The sequence below is a fragment of the Cervus elaphus genome, chromosome X (genome assembly GCF_910594005.1).
Source record: "Cervus elaphus chromosome X, mCerEla1.1, whole genome shotgun sequence".
Taxonomy (NCBI): Eukaryota; Metazoa; Chordata; class Mammalia; order Artiodactyla; family Cervidae; genus Cervus; species Cervus elaphus.
The window spans coordinates 176,252,146-176,275,975 of record NC_057848.1 but is presented as its reverse complement, the minus strand read 5'-3'; the positions used below and the strand labels follow the sequence as shown (position 1 = coordinate 176,275,975).

The 23,830-nt window shown below is 44.7% G+C and overlaps 1 protein-coding gene across 1 annotated transcript; it reads right to left on the bottom strand.

The window, feature by feature from the left end:
- Positions 1 to 20,792: 20,792 nt before the first annotated feature.
- Positions 20,793 to 21,564, bottom strand: LOC122690082 (60S ribosomal protein L15-like). Its single transcript, XM_043897046.1, has one exon. The coding sequence runs from the start codon at positions 21,455 to 21,457 to the stop codon at positions 20,843 to 20,845; it is 615 nt and encodes a 204-aa protein (XP_043752981.1). The 5' UTR covers positions 21,458 to 21,564; the 3' UTR covers positions 20,793 to 20,842.
- Between the last annotated feature and the right edge of the window lie 2,266 nt (positions 21,565 to 23,830).

Below are 23,830 nucleotides of genomic sequence, written 5' to 3'. Positions count from 1 at the left end.
AGGTGTCCTGGTCACAGGGAAATCCCAGAGGACACAGCGTGTCCAGCGAGCAATCTGGGGAGCACCGAGGGGCAGAGCTGCAAACTGAGCAAACGGCTCCGCTCTAGCCATCCACGACTAGTCTGCCGTAAAGCTACGTCGTAAACGTAGGTCGTACGGCTGCGTCTGCTTTCTGACCTGCCTGGCGCACTAGCGTATGCTAGTCTAGGTTAATATGCTGTCTAGGTTATGACCAACCTAGACAGCATATTAAAAAGCAGAGACATGACTTTGTCAACAAAGGTCCGTCTACTCAAGGCTATGGTTTTTCCAGTGGTCTTGCATGGATGTGAGAGTTGGACTATAAAGAAGACTGAGTGCTGAAGAATTGATGCTTTTGAACTGTGGTGTTGGAGAAGACTCTTGAGAGTCCCTTGGACTGCAAGGAGATCCAACCAGTCCATCCCAAAGGAGATCAGTCCTGGGTGTACATTGGAAGGACTGATGCTGAATCTGAAACTCCAGTACTTTGGCCACCTGATGCGAAGAGCTTACTCATTAGAAAAGACCTGATGCTGGGAAAGATTGAGGGCAGGAGGAGAAGGGGACAACAGAGGATGAGATGGTTGGATAGCATCACTGACTCGATGGACAGGAGTTTGAGTAAGCTCTAGGAGTTGGTGATGGACAGGGAGGCCTGGAGTGCTGCGATTCATGGGGTCGCAGAGTCGGACACGACTGAGCAACTGAACAGAACTGAACTGAAGAGTACACTAAGTGTAATCCCAACTCAAATTACCCTCAATCTTACTCCAGAAATGTACATGGCCACTTCAAGACCACCAGACTTGAAGAGACGTATGAGAGAGGGGAAGTAAGAACTTGACATTCCTTTTTCTAAACCATGTATGGCTAGAATTCATAAACCAAAGAAGACTTGGAGTCAGTGGAAGTTTTATTTCAAGATTTAGTTGAAGCCTTTTTTTTTTTTTTTTAAGAGGGGCTTCCTTGGTGGCTCAGACAGTAAAGAATCTGCCTGAATGTAAGAGATCCAGATTCGATCCCTGGGTCTGGAAGATCCCCTGGAGGAGGAAACGGCAACCCACTCTAGTATTCTTGCCTGGAGAATCCCATGAACAGAGGAAGGAGCCTGGTGGGCTGCAGTCCATAGGGATTGCAAAGTCAGACACGACTGAAGAGCAACCACCAGGCGGACAGCCTCTTATTCATAAGCGGCGCCACAGAATGAACACGGGTTGTGGAATCCAAGCTGAGTTCGGGTGACCTTGACTAGCTTTATCCACGGTCCGCCTTGGCAGGGAAATAAAAATGCATGTCCAGGGTCTAAGAGAGCACTCAAACAATAGCTACTTAAATCATTGTTAGCTGCTGTTATGTTTATTGTAGAGGAAATCCTATTCTTAGTTGAATCTCTGGATCTCAGGACTACTGCAGGTTCTCTTTATTCTGATGGGTTGGCAGTGTGGGTCACCAGCATGGTGCATTGTTGAGGATATGAGCAGAAGGAAGCATGCACGCTCAAAGCACAGGTGCTTTAGCTAGGTATATGGAAAAAGCTGGAAAAGAATGTTTAATGCCAACAGGGCAATATTTAAAAAAAAAAAAAAAAAAAACCACAGGGAGGAACTCCCCTGCTGGTATAGTGGCTAAGCCTCCATGCTCCCAAAGCAGGCAGCTGGGGTCCGATCCCTGGTCAGGGGGCTAGATGCCAGATACTGCAGCTAAGACTTTGCAAGACCCCACATGCCACAACCAGAGACCCCAGAGGCCACAACCACAGACCCTGCACGCCACAACCACAGAACCCACACGGCACAATTAAACACCCCACACGCCACACCTAAGACCTGGCACAATCAAATTAATATTTAAAAAAAAAACCCTATATGCAAAACAGAAAAAGAGACACAGATGTACAGAACAGACTTTTGGACTCTGTGGGAGAAGGCGAGGGTGGGATGTTCTGAGAGAATAGCATCGAAACAAGTATACTATCAGGGGTGAAACAGATCACCAGTCCAGGTTGGATGCATGAGACAAGTGCTCAGGGCTGGTGCACCGGGAAGACCCAGAGGGATGGGATGGAGAGGGAGGCGGGAGGGGGGATCGGGATGGGGAACACATGTAAATCCATGGCTGATTCATGTCAATGTATGGCCCACTACAATACTGTTAAGTAATGAGCCTCCAACTAATAAAAATAAATAAAAAAATAATAAAATTTTCTTTTTTTAAATCACTGGGAGAAGCAGTGGCTTCCAAAAGCAACCAGTCCCAGTTCCCAGCCTTCTTCCACATTCCCCAGCTGGTAGCATCTTTCTGGTTGGCACCACCACCCAGACATCACACACCCCGCTGGCCCACCCCCAGATGTGTAAGTCCTGCCCGGTGAAACCTTCTCCAGGCGCCTGAAGAGCCAGCAGGCCTCGTCCTCCTCAGAGGTCGGGGTCCCAGGCCCCCAGACTAGGAGCTCTGTGGAGCTCAGTCTCTCCCCTCTGATCCCCGCCTCCGGGAGTGGCAGCTGCTTTCTCTGGATACTATCTCTGTGACCACAGACACTCTCTTGCCCTTTTCAGTCTTCCAATAGCCCCTGAACCATTTCCCTCTATTAAATTCTCTGCTTAAAAAAAAAAAAAAAATCACAGGGAGAAGGCTGGGTTCATTGACAGAAAGGCTAGATTCTTCATGGAGGCTGCGGTGAGCGTCTGTGGCTTTAGGCTAGTAGGGTTGTTCCTCGGTACCTCAGCCACTGTTTCATCTGAAGCTAGGACTTGCCAGGTGGCAGAGTGGTAAACAAACCGCCTGCCAATGCAGAATACGTGAGTTCGATCCCTGGGTCACGAAGATCCCCTGGAGGAGGGCATGGCAACCTACTCCAGTACTCTTGCCTGGAGAATCCCAGGGACAGAGGAGCCTGGTGGGCTACAGTCGTGGGGTCACATGGTGTTTGAAACAACTGAATGTCTGAGCACAGGGAAATTGAAATAGACGCCCCTGAACATTAAGAATGCAAATTCTTCCAAGTCATCTTTCTAACAAAGAATTCAGTGGGAGCTGTACGTGTTCCCAGGTTAAGCAGTGTAACTATGTATTGCCTCTGTAAGTGTGGCGGTTTAGATTGTATAAAACTAACGAAGGGGGAAGGGATAGGGAGTCTGGGACGGACATGGACACACTGCTGTTATTTAACATGGAGACCCAACAAGGACCTGCTGTCCAGCACAGGGAACCCTGCTCAATACCCTGTAATAACCTTATGGTCACCAGGGGTAAGGATGGGGGAAGGGATAGTGAGGGAGTCTGGGATGGACATGGACACACGGCTGTGTTTACCATGGAGAACCAGCAAGGACCTGCTGGATAGCACAGGGAACTCTGCTCAATGTCACGTGGCAGCCGGGATGGGAGGGGGGTTGGAGGACAGTGGATACATGTGTATGTGTGGCTGAGTCTTGCTGCTGTTCCCTTGAACATATCACAACATTGTTAATCGGCTATACCCAGGGATGAAACCCAGGTCTCCCGCATTGCAGGCGGTTTCTTTACCAGCTGAGCCACAAGGGAAGCCCGACTATACCCCAATACAAAATAAAAAGTTCAAAAGGAAAAAAAGAAAACCAACCTCAAGAACCATCCACCCTGTATGCTTAGGCAGTCAGCGTGGTGAAGCCCTGGTTATGAGTGTGGTGAACTAAGGCGGAAACTGAGACTTGCCTCATCTCTGCTCTTAAAACTCCTTCAGCAACCAGTGCCTCAGATGTTAGTGGGAACAAGACTGAGAGGAGCTTGGACTCTTAATTTGGTTTTTGTATGTGGTGTGAGAGAATGTTGAAATTTCATTTTTTTACACGTAGCTGTCTGGTTTTCCCAGGAGCCCTTATCAAAGAGACTTGTCTTTTCTACATTGTATAGTCTTGCCGTCTTTGCATAGATTAACTGACTCAAGGTGTGGGTTTATCTCTGGGTTCTCTATCATGTCACTGATGAGTGTGTCTATGTTTGTGCTAGTTCTATGCTAATCACCTTAGCTTTGTAGCACGGTCTGAAGTCAGGGAGCATATTTCCCCAGGTTTACTCTTCTTTCTCAAGACTGGCTCGGCTATTCAGGGTCTTTTGTGTGTGTGTACAGACTCCTGGTCCAATTCTGTGAAAGAGTCCATCTGCGATGGGATAGGAATTTCAGTGCACCTGTAGGTGGCCCTGGAAAGCATGTTCTTTTCTAGGAAGATTGATTCTTCCAGTCCAAGAACACAGTGTTTCATGCCATCCGTGTGTGTCCTCTTCGGTTATTTTCATCAGCTTCTTAAAGTTTTTGGATCACAGGTCTTTTGCGTCTTTTCTTGTTGTTCATCTGCTCACTCATGTCCGACTCTCTGCTTCCCTACGTAGGTTTATTCTTAGGTGTTGTATTGTTTTTGATGTGAATGATAACCGTGATTGTTTCCTTAATTTCACTAATGGTTCACTGTTTGTGTATAGCAATGCCGCAGATTTCTGTATACTAATTTTGTATCCTTTAACTTTTACTAAACTGAGTGATGAGCTCTAATAGTTTTCACATGTCTTTAGGATTTTCTGTATATGTATATATTGTGTGAGTGAGCGCTCAGTCGCTTCGCTCTTGCTTAGGTCCTCCGTTTTGCGCTGTGTCTGATTCTTTGCAACCCCATGGATTATAGCCCGCCAGGCTCCTCTGTCCATGGGATTCTCAGGGCAAGGATATTAGAGTGGGGTTGCCACGCTCTCTTCCAGGGGATCTTCCAACCCAGGGATTGGACCGGACTCTCCTGCATGGACAGGCAGGTTCTTTACCACTAGTGGCACTTGGGAAGCCGTGTATATATAGCAAACAGTGACAGTTTTACTCCTTCTTTTCCAGTTTGTATTCCTTTTATTTGATTTTGTTTTCCTCTGCTCTGACGAGGACTTCTCAAACTGTGTTGAATAACAGTGGTGAGAGTGGACATCCTCGTCTTGTTCCTCATCTTAGAGGGAATGCCTGTCAGCTTTTCACCATCGAGTATTACATTAGCTGAGAGCTCAGTTGGTAAAGAATCTGCCTGCAATGCAAGAGACCTGGCTTCAATTCCTGGGTTGGGATGATGCCTTGGAGAAGGGATAGGTTACCCACTCCAGTATTCTTGGGCTTCCCTTGTGCTTCAGCTGGTCAAGAATCAGTCTGTAATGAAGGAGACCTGGGTTCGATCCCTGGGTCGGAAAGATCCCCTGGAGAAGGGAAATGCTACCCACTCCAGTATTCTGGCCTGGAGAATTCCATGGAATGTATAGTCCGTGGGGTCGCAAAGAGTCAGACACTACTGAATGACTTTCACTTTCCTTTCACTTTGTCATTTATGGGCTTTGTTTTGTTGAGGTAGGTTTCCTGTCTGCCCGCTTTCTGGAGAGGTTTTCTCATAAATGGATCTTGACATAACAGCCTTTTTATGAGCAAGCTCTTCCTTTATGGGATCAATCTTGCTGGTGCATTTTCCTGGTCTGTGTGAGGAGCACAGTCGTACAACAAGGGAAGGAAAGCAAATGTCTCCCAACCAAGAGGAAGGTACCCCAGCCTCCTCAAGTCCTGTTGTACTGTGAACGCTGCAGACATATTTTAATCGCTTTTTAAAATTCTGTTAATTTTAACCGGAGGATAATTACAATACTGTGATACTTTCTGCCACGCATCAGGATGAATCACCCATAGGTTTACATGTGTCCCCTCCATCCCGAACCCCCCTCCCGCCTCCCTACCCAGCCCTTCCCTCTAGTCTGTCACAGAGCACCGGTTTTGGGTGCCCTGAGTCATACATCAAACTCCCACTGGCTAGACAGATGGTAGTGTATATGTTTCAGTGCTTCTTACTCTCTCAGATCAGCCCACCCTCTCCTCCTCCCACTGAATCCAAAAGTCTGCTCTTTACATCTCTGTCTCCTTTACCGCCCTGCATGTAGGACCATCTTTCTAGATTCCATATTTATGCATTAACAGACGATATTTGTCTTCCTCTTTCTGACTTGCTTCATTCTGTATAACAGGCTCTAGGTTCATCCACCTCATTAGAACTGAATCGAATGTGTTCCTTTTTATAGCTGAGTAATATTCCATTCTGTATACATACCACAACTTAGTTATCCATTCATCTGTTGATGAACACCTAGGTTACTTCCGTGTCCTGGCTATTGTAAATGGTGCTGCAGTGAACTTTGGCATACATGTGTCTTTTTCAATTCTGGCTTCCTCGGGGTACTAGTGTCTTAAAATTGAACTAGAGTTGAATTTACAGGGCTTTGCTCATTTCTCCTGTACGGCAAAGTGACTCCGTTATATACCTATATACATTTTTCTTCATATTTTGTTCTTTCTATTAGGGTTTGGACAAGGAAATGGCAACCTACTCCAGTATTCTTGCCTGGAGAATCATGGGCAGAAGAGCCTGGTGGGCTACGGTCCATAGGGTCACAGAGAGTCAGACACGACTGAAGTGACTAAGAATGCACGGTTTATCCCGGGAGGTTGGATATAGTTCCCTGTGCTCTACAGAAGGATCTCATCATTTGTCCATTGTAATATTAAGAGTTTGCGTCACCTGACTTCAAACTCCCAGTCCGTCGCTCTCCCTTTTCCCTCCCCCGTGAAAAGCACAAGTCTGCTCTCTGTGTCTGAGTCTGCTGTACGCTGATTTCTGCTGTATTTTAGATTTCACATGTAAATGATATCATGTGATGTTTGTCTTTGTCTGACTTGAAACTTCACTCTGCATGATCATCTGTAGTTGCATCTATGTTACTGCAAATGGACTGTAGCCTGCCAGGCTCCTCTATCCATGGGATTTCCCAGGCAAGCATACTGGAGTATGTTGCCATTTCCTCCTCCAGGGGACCTTCTCAAACCAGGGATTGAACCCATGTCTCCTGCCTGGCAGGCAGATTCTTTACCACTGAGCCACTGGGGAAGCCTTGAATATTTTATTCAAGGACCCTACTGAAGACAGTAGCCCTGATATGTCCACTTAGATAGCCCTGACTGACTGCTGCAAAGAGGTAAGTAGGGAGCCAGAATATATAGATGTTTCTGCTTGGGGGATGGTACATGTAGTGGAACATCATAAGATGACTTCTATTCACAAAAAGCCAAACATCTGAAGGTAATAATGTTAACTCTTTTTCTGTCTTTGGGAAGTCAGTATCTTTTGGCCTTTTTATACAGTAAAAACATGGTTGGATGGCATCACCAACTCAACGGACATGAGTCTGAGCGAGCTCCGGGAGTTGGTGATGGACAGGGAAGCCTGGCGTGCTGCAGTCCATGGGGTCGCAAAGAGTCTGACCTGGGTTGCCTATTGAACAACAGAAATGTTTGGGAAGTTGTAAGGGGATGGGCTGACTGAAGACAGTCCAGGATGTCTTTCAGGCATGGTAATAAAGGCGATTCTGCTTGGCAGTGTCTTTTCGAGGGTGTTTGTGTTGTTAATTACTTTTTGATGTCCCAGGATGCTGGTGAGGACGTGGAACTGTAGGAAGTCGTTGTCGGTGGGAACACAGAATGGTACAGGCACTCTGGCAGATAATTTGTCAGTTTTGGTTTTCTACCAAATTTATTTTATTTATTTATTTGGCTGAGCCAGGTCTCAGTCACACCACACAAGATCTTTTAATTCCAGCACACAAGATGTTTAGCTGTGGCATGCAAATTCTTAGCTGTGGCATGTGGGATCTAGTTCCCAGACCAAGGATCAAACTGGGGCCTCCTACATTGGGAGCATGGAGTCTTAGCCACTGGACCACCCGGGAAGTCCCTGGCACTTTCTTAAAAGTAAACATCCTTTTGACCATGCGATGCAGTAATAACAGCCCTTGGCATTTCCCCTAAGGCATCAAGAACTTAACATCTGCACAGAAACTGCAGTGGATGTTTGCGGCATCTGTATTCACAACCTGGAGGCAGTCACGATGTCCTTCAGTAGGTGAACTGGCTAATAAAATGTGGGGCAGCCATGCAACAGGCCATTAGTCATCACTAAAAAGAAATGAGCCGGCAAGCCGTGAAAGGACATGGAAGAGACAACAATGCTCTTCACTGAATGGAGGAAGCGAGTCTGAAAAAGCTACCTTCTGTACGATGCCGAGCTGGCGACGTTCTAAGGAAGGAAAAACGATAGGAAAGGTAGAAAGGTCAGCGGCTGCCTGGGCGGGGAATGGAGGAACAGCTGGGGCATATGATGTTTAGCAGTGAGATTACTGGTATTTTAACGGTGGATACATAGCACCCTGGGTGTGTGCATCCTACGTTGTTCCAGTCTTGCCCCACTCTTTGTGGCCCCAAGGACTGTAGCCCAATGGGCTCCTCTGTCCACGGGGTTCTCCAGGCATGAGTACTTGAGTAGGTGCCACTCCCTCCTCTGGGGGTGTGTGTGCGTGTGTGGGTGTGGGTGTGTCTGTGTGGGTGTGAATATACATGTATACATTTGAATATAGATGTATATGTTTGCCTATATGTGCATATGTTTGAATATACATATATTTGAATATGCATATATTTGAATACACATTTGAATATATACATGTTTGAATATAGATGCCTGTATTTGAATATGCGTGTATATGTTTAAACATACACATATGCATTTGAATATAGATGTATATGTTTGCCTATATGTGCATATGTTTGAATATACTCATGTATATTTGAATATGCATGAATATATTTGAATGTGCACATATACCTATGAATATAGATGCACATATTTGAATATACATGTGTACACTTGACTATATATACATGCATTTGGATATGCACACGTACATTTGAATGTGTATGTATATACTTGAATATACATATACATTTCAATATAGATGCATACATTTGAATATGCATATATACATTTGAATATACACATATGCATTTGAATATAGATGTGTACGTTTGACTATATGTGCATACATTTGAATATATGCGTGCATTTGAATATGCACATATACATGTGAATATAGATGCACACATTTGAATATACATATGTACACAAACACAGATACATACATGTGAATATGCATGTATACATTTGAATATACACATATGCATTTGGATATGCACACATACATTTGAATGTGTATGTATACATTTGAATATACATGTATACATTTGAATATACATATACATTTGAATGTGCATATATGTGAATAATAGAACATATTAACACCAAGAACGAAGCGTAATGTAAACAACGGGGTGATGGTGATCTGTCGTATAGGTCTATTAGTTTAACAAAGGTACCACTCTTGGTGGGAGGAAGGTTGATAATGGGGGAGGCTGTGCATATGTTCAGGCCGGGGTATCTGGTAAGTCTCTCCACCTTCCTCTCAATTTTGCTGGAAACCTTCTAGCACAGGGAATTCTACTCAATATTTTATAATAACCTATACAGGGAAATAATCTGAAAAACATATACATTATATATATATATATATATATATAATGTGTGTATATAACTGAATCACTGCTGTACATCTGAAACTAAAAAACCTTGTAAGTCAACTCAGGTTACTTCAGTCACTCAGTCGTGTCCGACTCTTTGCAACCCCATGGACTGCAGCACACCAGGCTTCCTTGTCCATCACCAACTCCAGGGGTTTACTCAAACTCATGTCCATCGAGTCAGTGATGCTATCCAGCCATCTCATCCTCTGTCATCCCCTTCTCCTCCTGCCTCCAATCCCTCCCAGCATCAGGGTCTTTTCCAATGAGTCAGCTCTTCGCATGAGGTGGCCAAAGTATTGGAGTTTCAGCTTCAGCATCTTGTAGTTAGGAATAAATGCACAATCACTTTTATTTTTTTTTCTATTTGTCCATCTGTTGTCTGTTCAGTTTTCTCTTATTTTCCTCATCCTTTGGATTGCTTGAATAATTCTTATCCTCCCCTTGTGTCTCATTTGTCATCATATTATCTAAATCAGTATCATAGGAGACCACAGTGTCTTAGCCAATGTTCAGAGTCATAGCAATTCATTGATGCAGGACTCTTTCACTGAGGAAGGAACAATATTGAGCAAAAAGCCTATAACTGACTCATGGGTGTATGATAAAACTCAAGTCTACCCCATTGCTTTTCCCAAGGAACCTGCGGCCATTTGGCGAACCACAGACATTTTCCTGAATGAATATAAATAAGGGGGAAAGACAAACTTCTAGGCAATTTTTAGATACTATGATATTAATCGACACATTAAAGGCATAAACATGGTTGTTTTGTACTCTTTGCAACCCCGTGGACTGTAACCCTCCAGTATTCTTGGACTTCCCGTGTGGCTCAGCTGGTAAAGAATCTGCCTGTAATGTGGGAGAGTTGGGTTCAATCCCTGAGTCAGGACGATCCCCTGGAGGAGGGAAAGGCTACCCACTTCGGTATCTAGCCTGGACAATTCCATGGACTGTATGGTCCATGGGGGTTTCAAAGAGGCGGACACGACTGAGCGACTTTCGCTTTCACTTTCAAACATAGGTACCCTGGAAAGAAAAAGATATTTTCATATTGAAGGTTATCTAAAAAAAAGAATTTCTATTAAAAAAATAAAAAGCTTCATGGCTCTGCTCTCCATTAGGTGCTAAAAAGGTCACACTTTTAAAAGGAAAATGACTCATTAGCATTTTACTCCTAGTGCTCTGATTATCATTGCCGCTGTACCACTGCTTTTGAGCAGTCTGTGTTGTTTAAGACTATACCTGGCTGAAGGTTCACCAAACCTATGGCCACTGACCTAAAATAAAAATTGCTTAATTAGGAAGTTAACCTAAAACAAATGTTAAGGAAATTATGCAGGAAGAAAATAAAATTAAAATTTAAAAAAAAAATTTCTTTTTGTATCACGATAGGAAAAGAAAGCCCGTTAGCCAAGTGCTATCTGTAACCTTTGGTGTTTGTGCAAATGCAGAATTTCATGGGTTGCCTGTTTCTCCACTGGGAGATTTTACAGATGGAAGAGGGAGTGGACAACGCATCGTGAAAAGCCAGTGTTAATATACGATACTTGTTTTTCTCTTTCTGAGTTACTTTATTATGTATGACAGACTCTAGGACCATCCACCTCTCAACTACTGATTCACATCCATTCCTTTTCATGGCTGAGTAGTATTCCATTGTATGTGTGTACCAAATCTTTACCCGTTCATCTGTCGATGGACATCTAGGTTGCTTCCCTGTCTTTCCAGCTGCAAACACTACTGCTGTGAATACTGGGGGTACATAACTCTTCTTGAATTATGTTTTTCTCAGGGGTATCTGCCCAGTAGTGGGATTGCTGGGTCATATGGTAGATTTATTCTTAGCTTTTTAAGAAGTCTCTGTACTGTTCTCCATAGTGAGTGTACCAGTTTACTTTCTCACCAACGGTGCAAGAAGGGTTCCCTTTTCTCCACATCCTCTCCAGCATTTATTGCTTGTAGATTTTTTTTTAATTTTATTATTTGTGGCTGTGCTGGGTCTGCATTGCTGTGCCAGCTTTTCTCTCATTGTGGCGAGTGGGAGCTCCTCTCTCATTGTGGTGTGTGGGCTTCTCACTGCGCTGGCTTCTCCTGTTGCAGAGCGTGGCCTCCAGGGCACATGGGCTCAGCAACTGCGGCTCCCAGACTGTGCAGGAGTTGTGCTGCACAGGCTTCGTTTGCTCCATGGCGTGTGGGATCTTCCCGGACCAGGGACTGAACTCATGTCTGCTGCACTGGCAGGCGGATTCTTCACTGGTGAGCCGCCAGGGAAGCCCCCTTTGTAGATATTTTCGGTGAGAGCCATTCTAACCGGTGTGAGGGGATTCCTCTTTGTAATCACTACCGTGTGTAAAGTAAATAGTTAGCGGGAAGTGGCTGTGTGACACAGGGAGCTCCACTTGGTGCTGTGATGACCTAGAGGGGTGGGGTGGCGTGGGGGCAGGAGGGAGGCGTAAGAAGAAGGGGATAGAGGTATACATACGGCTGACTTGTGTTGCTGCATGGCCAAAACCAACACAGCATTGTGAAGCAATTATCTTGCAATTAAAAAATAATTCTAAAGGGAAAAGCCACAGTGAGTTCCTTCCTTTGAGCAACAGTAGGGTCTCCTGACCGTCTCTCCCAAAAGGAGGCTTCCTTATGAATCGGGCCCTCTGGCTCCACACAAAGGGAAGACAAACACATGTGTCTCCCTGACATCCTGCCCCAGGTGGAGCAGTTGCTGTTGAGTCGTTCAGTCATGTCTGACTCTCTGTCACCCCGTGGACGGCAGCACAACAGGCTCCTCTGTCCTGTACTATCTCCAAGAGTTTGCTCAAACTCATACCCATCAAGTCAGGGATGCCATCCAACCATTTCACCCTCTGTCATGGCCTTCTCCTCCTGCTCTCCATCTTTCCCAGCATCAGGGTCTTTCCAAAGAATGGGCTCTTTGCATCAGGTGGCCCAGGTATTGGAGCTTCAGCATCAGTCCTTCCAATGAATAGTCAGGGATGATTTCCTTTAGGATTGACTGGTTTGATCTCCTTGCAGTCCAAGGGACTCTCAAGAGTCATCTCCAGCACCACAGTTAGAAAGTATCAATTCTTTGCCACCCAGCCTTCTTTATGGTCCAACACTCACATCCATACATGACTCCTGGAAAAACCATAGCTTTGACTAAATGGACCTTTATCAGTAAAGTGATGTCTATGCTTTTTAGTACTGTCTAGGTTGCTCATAACATTTCTTCCAATAAGCAAGTTTCTTTTAATTTCATGTCTGCAGTCACCATTCACAGTGATTTTGGAGCCCAAGAAAATAAAGTCTGTCACTGTTTCCATTTTCCCCCATCTGTTTGCCACAAAGATGGGGCTGGATGCCATGATCTTAGGTTTTTGAAAGTTGAGTTTAAAACCAGCTTTTTCACTCTCCTTTCCCCTTCATCTAGAGGCTCTTTAGTTCCTCTTCACTTTCTGCCATAAGGATGGTTTCATCTGCATATCTGAGGTTGATAGTTCTCCCATCAATGTTGATTCCAGCTTGTGCTTCCGGAACACCCTGTCCCAGGGTGAGCAGATAGTTCAGGAAAGTTAACTTCAGGTGGAGAGAGGCAGGCAGACTACACCCTAGGACTTGTTTTCCTGTGGACACTGTCACAAACACCACGGGCTGAGGGGACTAAAACCAGAAATGTATCATCTCCCAGTTCTGGAGGCCACGAGTCCAAAATCAAGGTGTCGACAGGCCACCCTGCCTTGGAAATCTGAGAAGGAGAATGTGTTTGCCTCTTGGAGCGTTAGGTGGTTGTTGGTGCTCCTTGGTCTTCCTGGGCATGAATGGGTTGGGGGGGCTAGAAAATCCCTTTGGATTTTTCTGTAGCATCTTACAGGAAAATTCTCACAAATATTTTGACCAACCAGATACATCACTTTAGTCTCTGCCTCCAGCATCACAAAGCCATTTTCCCCCCTGCCTCTTCACATGGTCTTCCCTTCTCTGTCTGAGTCCTTTTTCCTTTATTCCTGGCCCTGCTGTGCCAGGGGTGGGATCTTGGTTTCCCGACCAGGGATGGAACCTGGGCCCTTGGCAGTGGACATGCAGAGACCTAACCACTGAGGCCAACCAGGGAAGTCTCCCTCCATGTCTGTATCTTAATCCTCATCCCTTAAGTGGACACCACTGATGGTGGATCAGCACCCACCCTAATGAGCTCATCTCACATTGATCGCATCCTCCCTGACCATCATATCTGCCTCCCCTCACATTTGTTCAGAATGATCATGTCTGCTCATGATGACTGGGAATTTCCAGGTGGCACCAGAGGTAAAGAACCTGCTTACCAATGCAGGGGATGTGAGAGACACAGATTCAATCTCTGGGTAGAGAATATCCCCTGGAGGAGGGCACGGCAACCCAGTCCAGTGCTCTTGCCTGGAGAAACCCATGGATAGAGGAGCCTGGCGGGCCACAGAACATGGGGTTGCAAAGAGTTGCACACGACTGACTGACTGACATTTTTAAATTTCAATCTGATAGAGAGATACATAGAAATAGATGATAGATAATAAATAAATACATGACAGATAATAGATTACCAGACCACCTGACCTGACTCCTGAGAAATCTGCATGCAAGTTAAGAAGCAACAGTTAGAACAGGACATGGAACAACAGACTGGTTCCAAATAGGAAAAGGAGTACGTCAAGGCTGTATATTGTCACCCTGCTTATTTAACTTATATGAAGAGTATATCATGAGAAACGCTGGGCTGGAAGAAGCACAAGCTGGAATCAAGATTGTTGGGAGAAATAGCAATAACTTCAGATATGCACATGACACCACCCTTATCGCAGAAAATGAAGAACTAAAGAGCCTCTTGATGAAAGTGAAAGAGGAGAGTGAAAAAGTTGGCTTAAAGCTCAACATTCAGAAAACTAAGATCATGGCATCTGGTCCCATCACATAATGGCAAATAGATGGGAAAACAGTGGAAAGAGTGAGAGACTTTATTTTGGGGGTCTCCAAAATCACTGCAGATGGTGATTGCAGCCAAGAAATTAAAAGACGCTTGCTCCTTGAAAGAAAAGCTATGACCAACCTAGACAGAATATTGAAAAGCAGAGATATTACTTTGCCGACAAAGGTCCGTCCAGTCAAAGCTATGGTTTTTCCAGAAGTCATGTATGGATGTGAGAGTTGAACTATAAAGAAAGCTGAGCACTGAAGAATTGATGCTTTGGAACTGTGGTGCTGGAGAAGACTCTTGAGAGTCCCTTGGACTGCAAGGAGATCCAACCAGTCCATCCTAAAGGAAATCAACCCTGAATATTCATTGGAAGGACTGATGCTGAAACTGAAACTCTAATACTTTGGCCACCTGATGTAAAGAAATGACTCATTGGAAAAGACCCTGATGTTTGCAAGACTGAAGGCAAGAGGAGAAGGGGATGATAGAGATGAGATGGTTGGATGACATCACCACTTGATGGACATGAGTTTGAGCAAGCTCCGGGAGTTGGTGATGGACAGGGAGGCCTGGGGTGCTGCAGTCCGTGGGGGTGCAGAGAATCGGACATGACTGAGTGACTGAACGAACTGAAGATAATAGAGAGATATGGATAGATAGATACATTGAAAGGTGGATAAAGAGACAGACACAGATGATAGACAGATAATAGGTAAATAAATGATGGGTAGATAATAGATAAATAGATAGATAATGGATAGATAGGTGACAGAACAGACAACAAATGATAGATGATAGACTTAGAAATACAGATAGAAGATGGAATGCATGATAGATAGATCAAAGATGATAGATACATAGAATAGATGATAGGTAGACAGATGGTCTGGTTAGCTCAGCGGGTAAGTAATTTGCCTCTAATGCAGGAGACACAGGTTTGATCCCTGGGTTGAGAAGATACCCTGGAGAAGGAAATGGCAAACCACTCCAGTATTCTTGCCTGGAGAATCCCATGGGCAGAGGAGCCTGGGGGGCTGCAGTCCATGGGTTGCAAAGAGTCAGACATAACTGAGTGACTTAGCACACATGCACCCATGATGATTACAACTGTTTGAAAAAGACCCTCTTTCCAGGAAAAGTTCACATTCCTACTGCCAAGGATTTGGAATTGGAAATATCTTCTTACAGGACACAATTCACCCCCATCGCACCCATGTGAGTTTGAGGGCAATGAATGTAAGCGTTGAGGGTCCCACGGTCTCAGAAGCAGTGAGTGGACGAGGCTGTGTGTGTGACCCCAATCCTGGCTGACCCCTGGGGGAATGAGCTCGCCATTCCTCAGACTTTCCCCCATACAAGGAGGAGTGAAAAAGGATGGGGGCTGGCAGGTGTTCCTGCCTCTGGTGACCATCCCAGTGGTCCTCACCCAACCCCAGCCTGCTCAAACCCTCTCCTCATGCATACAGTTCCAGTATTTTCTTCACCATATATTTCTTGGCATTATTTTTGCTTTTCACAAACGTGGCCTTAAACATTATCAGTCTGACGCCTGAATTTTCAGAACCCCTTAACTTCTCTACCCCAAATAAGACTCCTTGTCCCCTCACCCTAGTCCTCGCCTGGATCCATGATTATCAGAACGTGGTGCCGGATGTAACATTCTAGCTCCCCCAACGCGGTCAAGTTGCCCTGAGTGATAATGTTCTCCAAAAAGCCGTGTGTCCTCTCGAAGCTCACGTCTGCCAGCTGTCTCAGACCCACGGCAATTTACAACCTGCTTCCACACAGATTTTATTACTTCAAATGGATATTTAAATAGGCGTTTCAATAATTTAAGCAGGCATGTCAATAATTCATTGAGCATCAGATCACTGGTGGGGGGCAAAGTGGGAAAGCAGACTAGGATGTATATGTCCTGAGTTCATTTCTTTCCAGTTCAGTACATCCAGACATCCAGATGCTAGTACAACCAGATGTGCCAGGTGGGAGGTCAGCCCATGAGGGAGTTGTGCTGGGCCCACGGGGGTCAGGATGTGGAAATCTCATATTTAAGACTTGTGTTCTTTCTCTCATGTTGACATTGAGGGCTCACTTAGTTATATCAGGGCTTACTAGATCAGGGTTCCTTGGTAGCTGTTCTAACTGTTGCTTCTTGACCTGCATACAGATTTCTCAGGAGGCAGGTAAGGTGGTCTGGTATCCCCATCTGTTTCAGAATTTTTCACAGTCTCTTGTGATCCACACAGGATAATAAGGTGGAACTATTCAGTTTCATTTTGGAGGATTTTATGTACTAGTTCCCTGGGAGAGTGTCCCAGTTTTGGGTAAAATACACTGGAGTATTTTATGTGAGATAGCAGGTGGGTATGCTTCATACTGTTATTTCCTTTTTTTATTATTATTATATTTGAAATGCCTGAACCATAAATTACTTTTCAAAAGAACCAGGTGAAAACCAAGCCATAAAAAGCAGAGATGATATCAAGCTTCATTATGGAGGCCAAGCCATAAGCACATTCAGTTCACCCAGAGCGAGGGTGCTAATCAGTCTTTCAGGAGTCCATGTGTTAATAGGCATCACGGGCTTCCCTCGTGGCTCAAATGGTAAAGAATCTGCCTGCCAATACAGGCAAACTGGGTTTGATCCCTGTGTCAGAAAGATCCCCTGGAGAAGGGAATGGCTACCCACTCCAGGATTCTTGCCTGGAGAATCCCATGAACAGAGGAGCCTAGTGGGCTACAGTCCATGGGGTCGCAAAGAAGCAGACATGAGTGAGCGACTGTCAACGTTCACTCTAAGAAGATTATAACAGGGGCCAACTGGGTCTTGGGTACTGTGGACGACATGGATTGAGTAGGAACAGTGGGATAGCTGGATTCTAGTTTTCCACCTCAAACTGCACACGCACACATAGACACACAAACTTGTAGAACTAATAAGCGAATTCAGTAACACTGCAGTGTTGTGGTTTTTTTTGCTTGTTTTGGTGTGTTTGTTTTAATTCCACTCAAGATCATATATTGATAGTATTTGTCTTATACAGAGCTTGACTGGATCAGAGCTCCCTTGATCATAAGGGTTTCCCTGGTGGCTCAGATGGTCAAGAATCTGCCTGCAATGCAAGAGACCCAGGTTCGATCCCTGAGTCGGGAACATCCCCCGGAGGAGGGCATGGCAACCCACTCTAGTATTCTTGCCTGGAAAATCCCTTGATCATATCAGACTTGGATCCTCACATTCTGAGTTCATTTCTTTCCGTCTCTGAAAATCCACCTAAAAACACCACTGGCAGTAGTTCAGTTCAGTTCAGTCACTCAGTCGTGTCCGACTCTTTGCGACCCCATGAACTACAGCACGCCAGGCCTCCCTGTCCATCACCAACTCCCAGAGTTTACTCAAACTCATGTTCATTGAGTTGGTGATGCCATCCAGCCATCTCATCCTCTGTCGCCCCCTTCTCCTCCTGCCCTCAATCTTTCCCAGCATCAGGGTCTTTTCCAAGGAGTCAGCTCTTCACATCAGGTGGCCAAAGTACTGGAGTTTCAGCTTCAGCATCAGTCCTTCCAATGAATATTCAGGATGGATTTCCATTAGGATGGTCTGGTTGGATCTCCTTGCAGTCCAAGGGACTCTCAAAGAGTCTCCTCCAACACCACAGTTCAAAAGCATCAATTCTTTGGCGCTCTGCTTTCTTTATAGTCAAACTCTCAGGAAATGTGACTTAGGAATGTGCTGTGTCTGACAGATTCATGATCACACTTAGCTAATGAGACAGGAACTTAATTGTATGCTTTTTTCCACATGTTCATTCTATTGAGATAGAATGGATGTATTAGTTCAGCTGTGTAGCATAAAAGTTTGATATTTGTAATACACTATAAAATTATCACAATAAGAAGTCTAACATTTGCCAACATCCCTAGTTCCAGAAAATTGTTTTCTTATAAGAAATCTAAAATTCAGCTTTCCTAGTAGTTTTCAAATATGCACTTCAGTGTTAATGATGGTCACTACGCTATACACTACAACCCCATGTGTGCTCAGATGCTAAGTCATGTCTGACTGTTTGCAACCCCATGGACTGTAGCCCACCAGGCTCCTCTGTCCATGGGATTTTTCCAGGCAAGAAAACTGGAGTGGGTTGCCATATCCTTCTCTAGGAGATCTTCCTGACCCCAGAATCAAACCTGGGTCTCCTTCATTGGCAGGCAGTTTGTCTACCACTGAGCCACCAGGGAAGCCCGCATTATATCCCCATGCATTCCTTCTTTTGTAACAGAAAGACTGTACCTTTCCACTCCCTTCATCCATGTTATCTTGCCCCCACCCACTTGCCTTTGACAACCATCAGTCTCTTCTCTGTAGGTAAAAGTTTTGTGTCTGTTTGTCTTTTTTTTTTTTTCAATTGTGTGTTTTTCATTTGTTTTGATCCCATGTATTGAGATCATGTAGTATTTGTCTTTCTCCGACTTACCTTACTTAGCGTAATTCTTCCATGCATGCTGTCACAAATGGCAAGATTTCATTCTTTGTTATGACATAATATTTTCTGACACAGACACACGCCACATTTTCCACACCCATTCATCCACAGATGAACATTTATTTAGGCTGTTTCCATATCTTAGCTCTTGTAAACAATGCTGCCCTGAACACAGGGAGGAGGTACACTCGGTCAGATTAGTGTTTTCGATTTCTTGGCGTAAATACCCAGAAGCACAATTGCTGACCGCAAGCTAATTCTCTCTCAAATTTTCTGAGGAAACTTCTCTCATTTTCCATATTTTCTGCACCAGTTTACACCGCCACCAGTAGTACACAAGAATTCCCATTTCTCTACATCCTGAACAAGGCTTCTGATTTGTCCCTTTGATGACAGCCATTCTGACGGTGTGAGGTGATGGCCTCACTGTGGTTTTCATTTGCACATTCTGTTTCAAAATGTTTATTCCTTTTTTTTAAATTTTTGGTGGAATTTTTAATTTTTTTATAATTTTTTAAAATCTTTTAAAAAATTTAAAATTTTTTTTAATTTTTCATTGCAACATGGAGGCTCTTCCTTGCAGTGCATGGGGCTTCCTCCAGTTTCAGTTAGCAGTGGCTAACCTCTAGCCACTCTCAATAGTTGTGACACATGGGCTTCACTGCCCCGCTGCCTGTGGGATTCTAGTTCCCAGACCAGGGATCGAACCCCAGTCCCCTGCTGTGGCAGGCGGATACTAAACCACTAGACCACCAAGGGAAGTCCCCGTCCCCGGTCGTATTCTTGATGAGTCATGCTGTTGAGCATTTTCTCATGTACCTACTGGCCTTCTCTATGTCCTCTTTAAGAAAAACATGTATTCAAATTCTCTTGCCATTGTTAAATGGGACTTTTTCCCCCCACTAATAATTTATTGACATATTCTAGATATTGATCCCTTATCGGATATATAATTTGCAGACCACATTTTTTTTTCCCTCGTCACTAAATTGCCTGTTTTGATGGTTGTCCTTTGTGGCTCAGCTGGTAAAGAATCCACCAGCAATGAGGGAGACCTGGGCTCGATCCCTGGGTCGGGAAGATCCGCTGGAGAAGGGATAGGCTACCCACTCCAGTATTCTTGGGCTGCCCTGGTGGCTCAGCTGGTAAAGAATCCACCTGCAATGAGGGAGACCTGGGCTCGATCCCTGGGTCGGGAAGATCCGCTGGAGAAGAGAAAGACTACCCAACTCCAGTATTCTGGCCTGGAGAATTGCATGGACTGTATACTCCATGGGGTCGCAAAGAGTCGGACAGGACTGAGAGACTTTCACTTTCACTTTCTTTGCTGTGCAGAACTTTTTTTTTTTTTTTAATTTGACGTTGTCCCAGTTGTTTATATTTGCTTCTGCTGGCAGATCAAAAAGATCATGACAAAGACCTATGTTGAGAAGCTTTTGTATGTTTTCTCCTATGGATGTTACAGGCCTCAGTTCTTGACATTCAAATCTTTGATCCGTTTTGAGGTGAATTTTGTGAGTGAGGTGTAAGATCAGGCTCCAGCTCCATTCCTTCGCGTGTGACTATCCAGATTTCCTATTCCTGTCGTTTTAAAATTAGTTTTAGTTGGTGCAAATGGGATTATTTCATTCTTTTTCATGGCTGGGTAATATTCCACTGTGTATATGTATATGTATATATACACCACCTCATCTTTATCTATTGCTCTGATGATGGATATGTAGGTTGCTTCCATGTCCTGCCTATTGTAAACAGTGCTGCAGCAGACATTGGGGTTCATATTTCTTTACAAATTATGGTTTCCTATTGATACATGCCCATGAATGAAACTGCTAGATCATATGGCAGTTCTCTTATTAGTTTTTTTTTTTTTTTAAGCAGACAAGAACATCCTAAATTGTTTATTAGATAAGAAATTTACCAACATTACATATATTAGCGGTAGCAGTGGAGCTGGAGAGTATTGCACCTTCTCCAAGCTGCACGACGAGAGCCACCGACAGTGTGGTGGAACTTGTGGCCCTTGCCCAGGCCGGGGCTCTTTCTGCCTGCAGACGTCAGCCCCCACATCTCCCTGTGCTTGTGGACTGGTTTGGTGATCCACTGGGTGTCAGGGTTTCTTCTGATAGCTTTATGGAATGGATCAATGAGGATAACCTCAAAGAATTTGTATGTAGAATCTTCACCAACCCAGTAGGAATTCAGGACCCTCAGGGCCCCACAGTGGTGGCCAGCGCGCTCCTCCGCAACCGACTGCAGGCTTCGAGCAAACTTGAGCTGGTTGACACCATGGTGGACAGGCTTGCCGTAGGTGGCACCCTTAGGAACGGGGTGTTTGCGGCCCCCGCGGCGCACACGGACCCGGTATATGACATAGCCTTGCTTGGCCTTGTAGCCCAGCCTGCGCGCCTTGTCGGGCCTGGTGGGGCGCGGGGCGCGGTGCAGCGCCGAGAGCTGGCGGTACTGCCAGCAGCGCACCTGCAGCAGGAAGCGCATCACGTCTGACTGCTTCTTCCTCCACAGCTCCTGGATGTACTTGTAGGCGCCCATGTCGGCTCACCCCAGCCCGGTCCGGGGGGCCGCCTCTCCGCGCCCCGCGCTACCCCGCGTCTCAATCAAACCCGCGCCGCGCAGGAGGCAGGAGAAACTCCCAGGACGCAGGGCCCCTGCGCCTGGATGGCCGACGTGGAGGGAGATCGGCGGCGGATGAAGCGGCCCTCTTATTAGTTTTTTAAGGAACCTCTTTACTGTTCCCCATAATGGGTGTACCAGCTGACATTCAAATAGTGTAAAAGAGCTCCTTTTTCTCCACACCCTCCATAGCACGTGTTGTGTGGAGACTTTTTAATGATGATTCTTATTGGTGTGAGTTGGTCTTAGTTCCTATTTGCCTTTGTCTAATAATTAGCGTAATTGAGCATAGTTTCATGAGGTTTTTGGGCATCTGTATGTCTTCTTTGGAGAAATGCCTACTTAGTTCTGATCACTTTTTGACTGGGTTATCTGTTTGGTTTTTTTTCTTTTTTCTTTTTTTTAATGATCTGCATGAGCTGAGCTGTTTGTGTATTTTGGCAATTGATCCACTGTCGGTCATTTCATTTGCAAATATTTTCTCCCTTTCTGTGGGTTGTCTTTTTGTTTTCCTTGTGGTTTCCTTGGCTGTGATTTTTTTTTTTTTTTAAGTTTAATGAGGGCCCATTTGCTTCCTTCTATTCTCAGCTTCTTTACTCTAGGAGGTGGAGCAGAAAAGATATTGCAGTGACTTATGTCAAGGGGTGTTCTGCATATGTTTTCCTGTGAGTGTTTTATAGTATCAGGTTACATTTAGGTCTTGAATTCATTTTGAGGTTTTGTTTTTTTTTTTTTTTAGTGTGTGAGGTTAAAGTGTTCTAATTTCATTCTTTTACATGTAGCTGTCCAGGTGTTCCAAAACTACTTATTGAAGACTGTCTCTTTTCCATCATATATTCTTCTCTCCTGTGTGTTCAGTCACTACAGTTGGTCCAACTTTGCCACCCCATGGACTGTAGCCCACCAGGCTCCACTGTCCATGGGATTCTCCAGGCGAGAATACTGGAGTCGGTTGCCATGACCTCCTCCAGGGGATCTTCCCAACCCAGGGATCGAACCTGTGTCTCTTAAGTCTCCTGCACTGGCAGGCGGGTTCTTTACCACTAGCTCTAGCTGTGTGGCTTTATTTCTGCGCATTCTGTCCTGTTCCACCCATGCACATTTCTGTTGGGCCAGTATCATACTGTTTTGACTTTATAGTATATAGTATAGCTTTGTGGCATAGCCTGAAATCAGGGAGCCTCATTTCTCCAGATCCATTTTTCTTTTTCAAGATAGCTTTGGTTATTCGGAGTTTCTTTTGAGTTTCTACACCTGTTTTAAAACTTTTTGTTTTAGTTCTGTGAAAAATGTCTTTGGTCATTTGATAGGGATTGCACTGAATATGTAGATTGTAGTACAATCATTTCACAATATTGTTTCTTCCAGTCCAAGGACATGGTATATTTTTTTTATCTATTTGTATTATCTTCAGCATCTAGAGTTTGTAGAGAACAGGTCTTTTGCATCTTAGCTGGGTTTATTCCTAGGTATTTTATTCTCTTAGATGACATGGTAAATGGGATTTCCCCCTTAATTTTTCTTTCTGATTTTTCTCTGTTAGTGTATAGAAATGCAAAAGGTTTCTGTGTGTCAATTTTGTATCCCGAAACTACCAGATTCATTGATGAGCTTTAGTAGTTCCCTAGGAGCATTTTTAGGGTTGCCTTGGCATAGTGTCATGTTACCTACAAGTCTGGAGAATCTGTCCACAGTGCAAGGGACACAAGAGATGTGGGTTTGATCCCTGGGTCAGGAAGATCCCCTGGAGAAGGGAATGGCAACCCATTCCAGTATGCTTGCCTGGAGAATCCCATGGAAAGAGGAGCCTGGTGGGCTATAGTCCACGGGGTCGGACACAACTGAAGTGACTTAGCACCTGCAAGCAGCGACATTTTCTTCTTCCTTTCCAATCTGCATGCCCTTTATTCTGCATTCTTCTCTGTTCACTATGGCTACAACTTCCAAAACTATGTTGAATAAAACTGGCAAGAGCGGGTTTCCTTGTCTTGTTCCTGATCTTAGAGGAAATGCTCTTGGCTGCAGGTTTCTTGTATATGGCTTTTATTTCGTTGAGGTAGGTTCCCTCAACAATCTGGACAACAATATGCCCACAATCTGGACAGCTCTTATCATAACTGGGTGTTGAATTTTGTCAAAAGCTTTTTCTGGAGATGATAATGTGGCTTTTATTCTTTAGTTTGTTGATGTGTTGTATCACACTGATTGTTTTGCAAATACTGAAAAATCCTTGCATCTCTGGGACAAACCCCACTTGATCATGCTGTATGATCCTTCTAATGTATTGTTGGA

What these genes read in the sequence shown, in the direction of transcription:
- LOC122690082 (XM_043897046.1), bottom strand. Translation starts at nt 21,457, where the DNA reads ATGGGCGCCTACAAGTACATCCAGGAGCTGTGGAGGAAGAAGCAGTCA.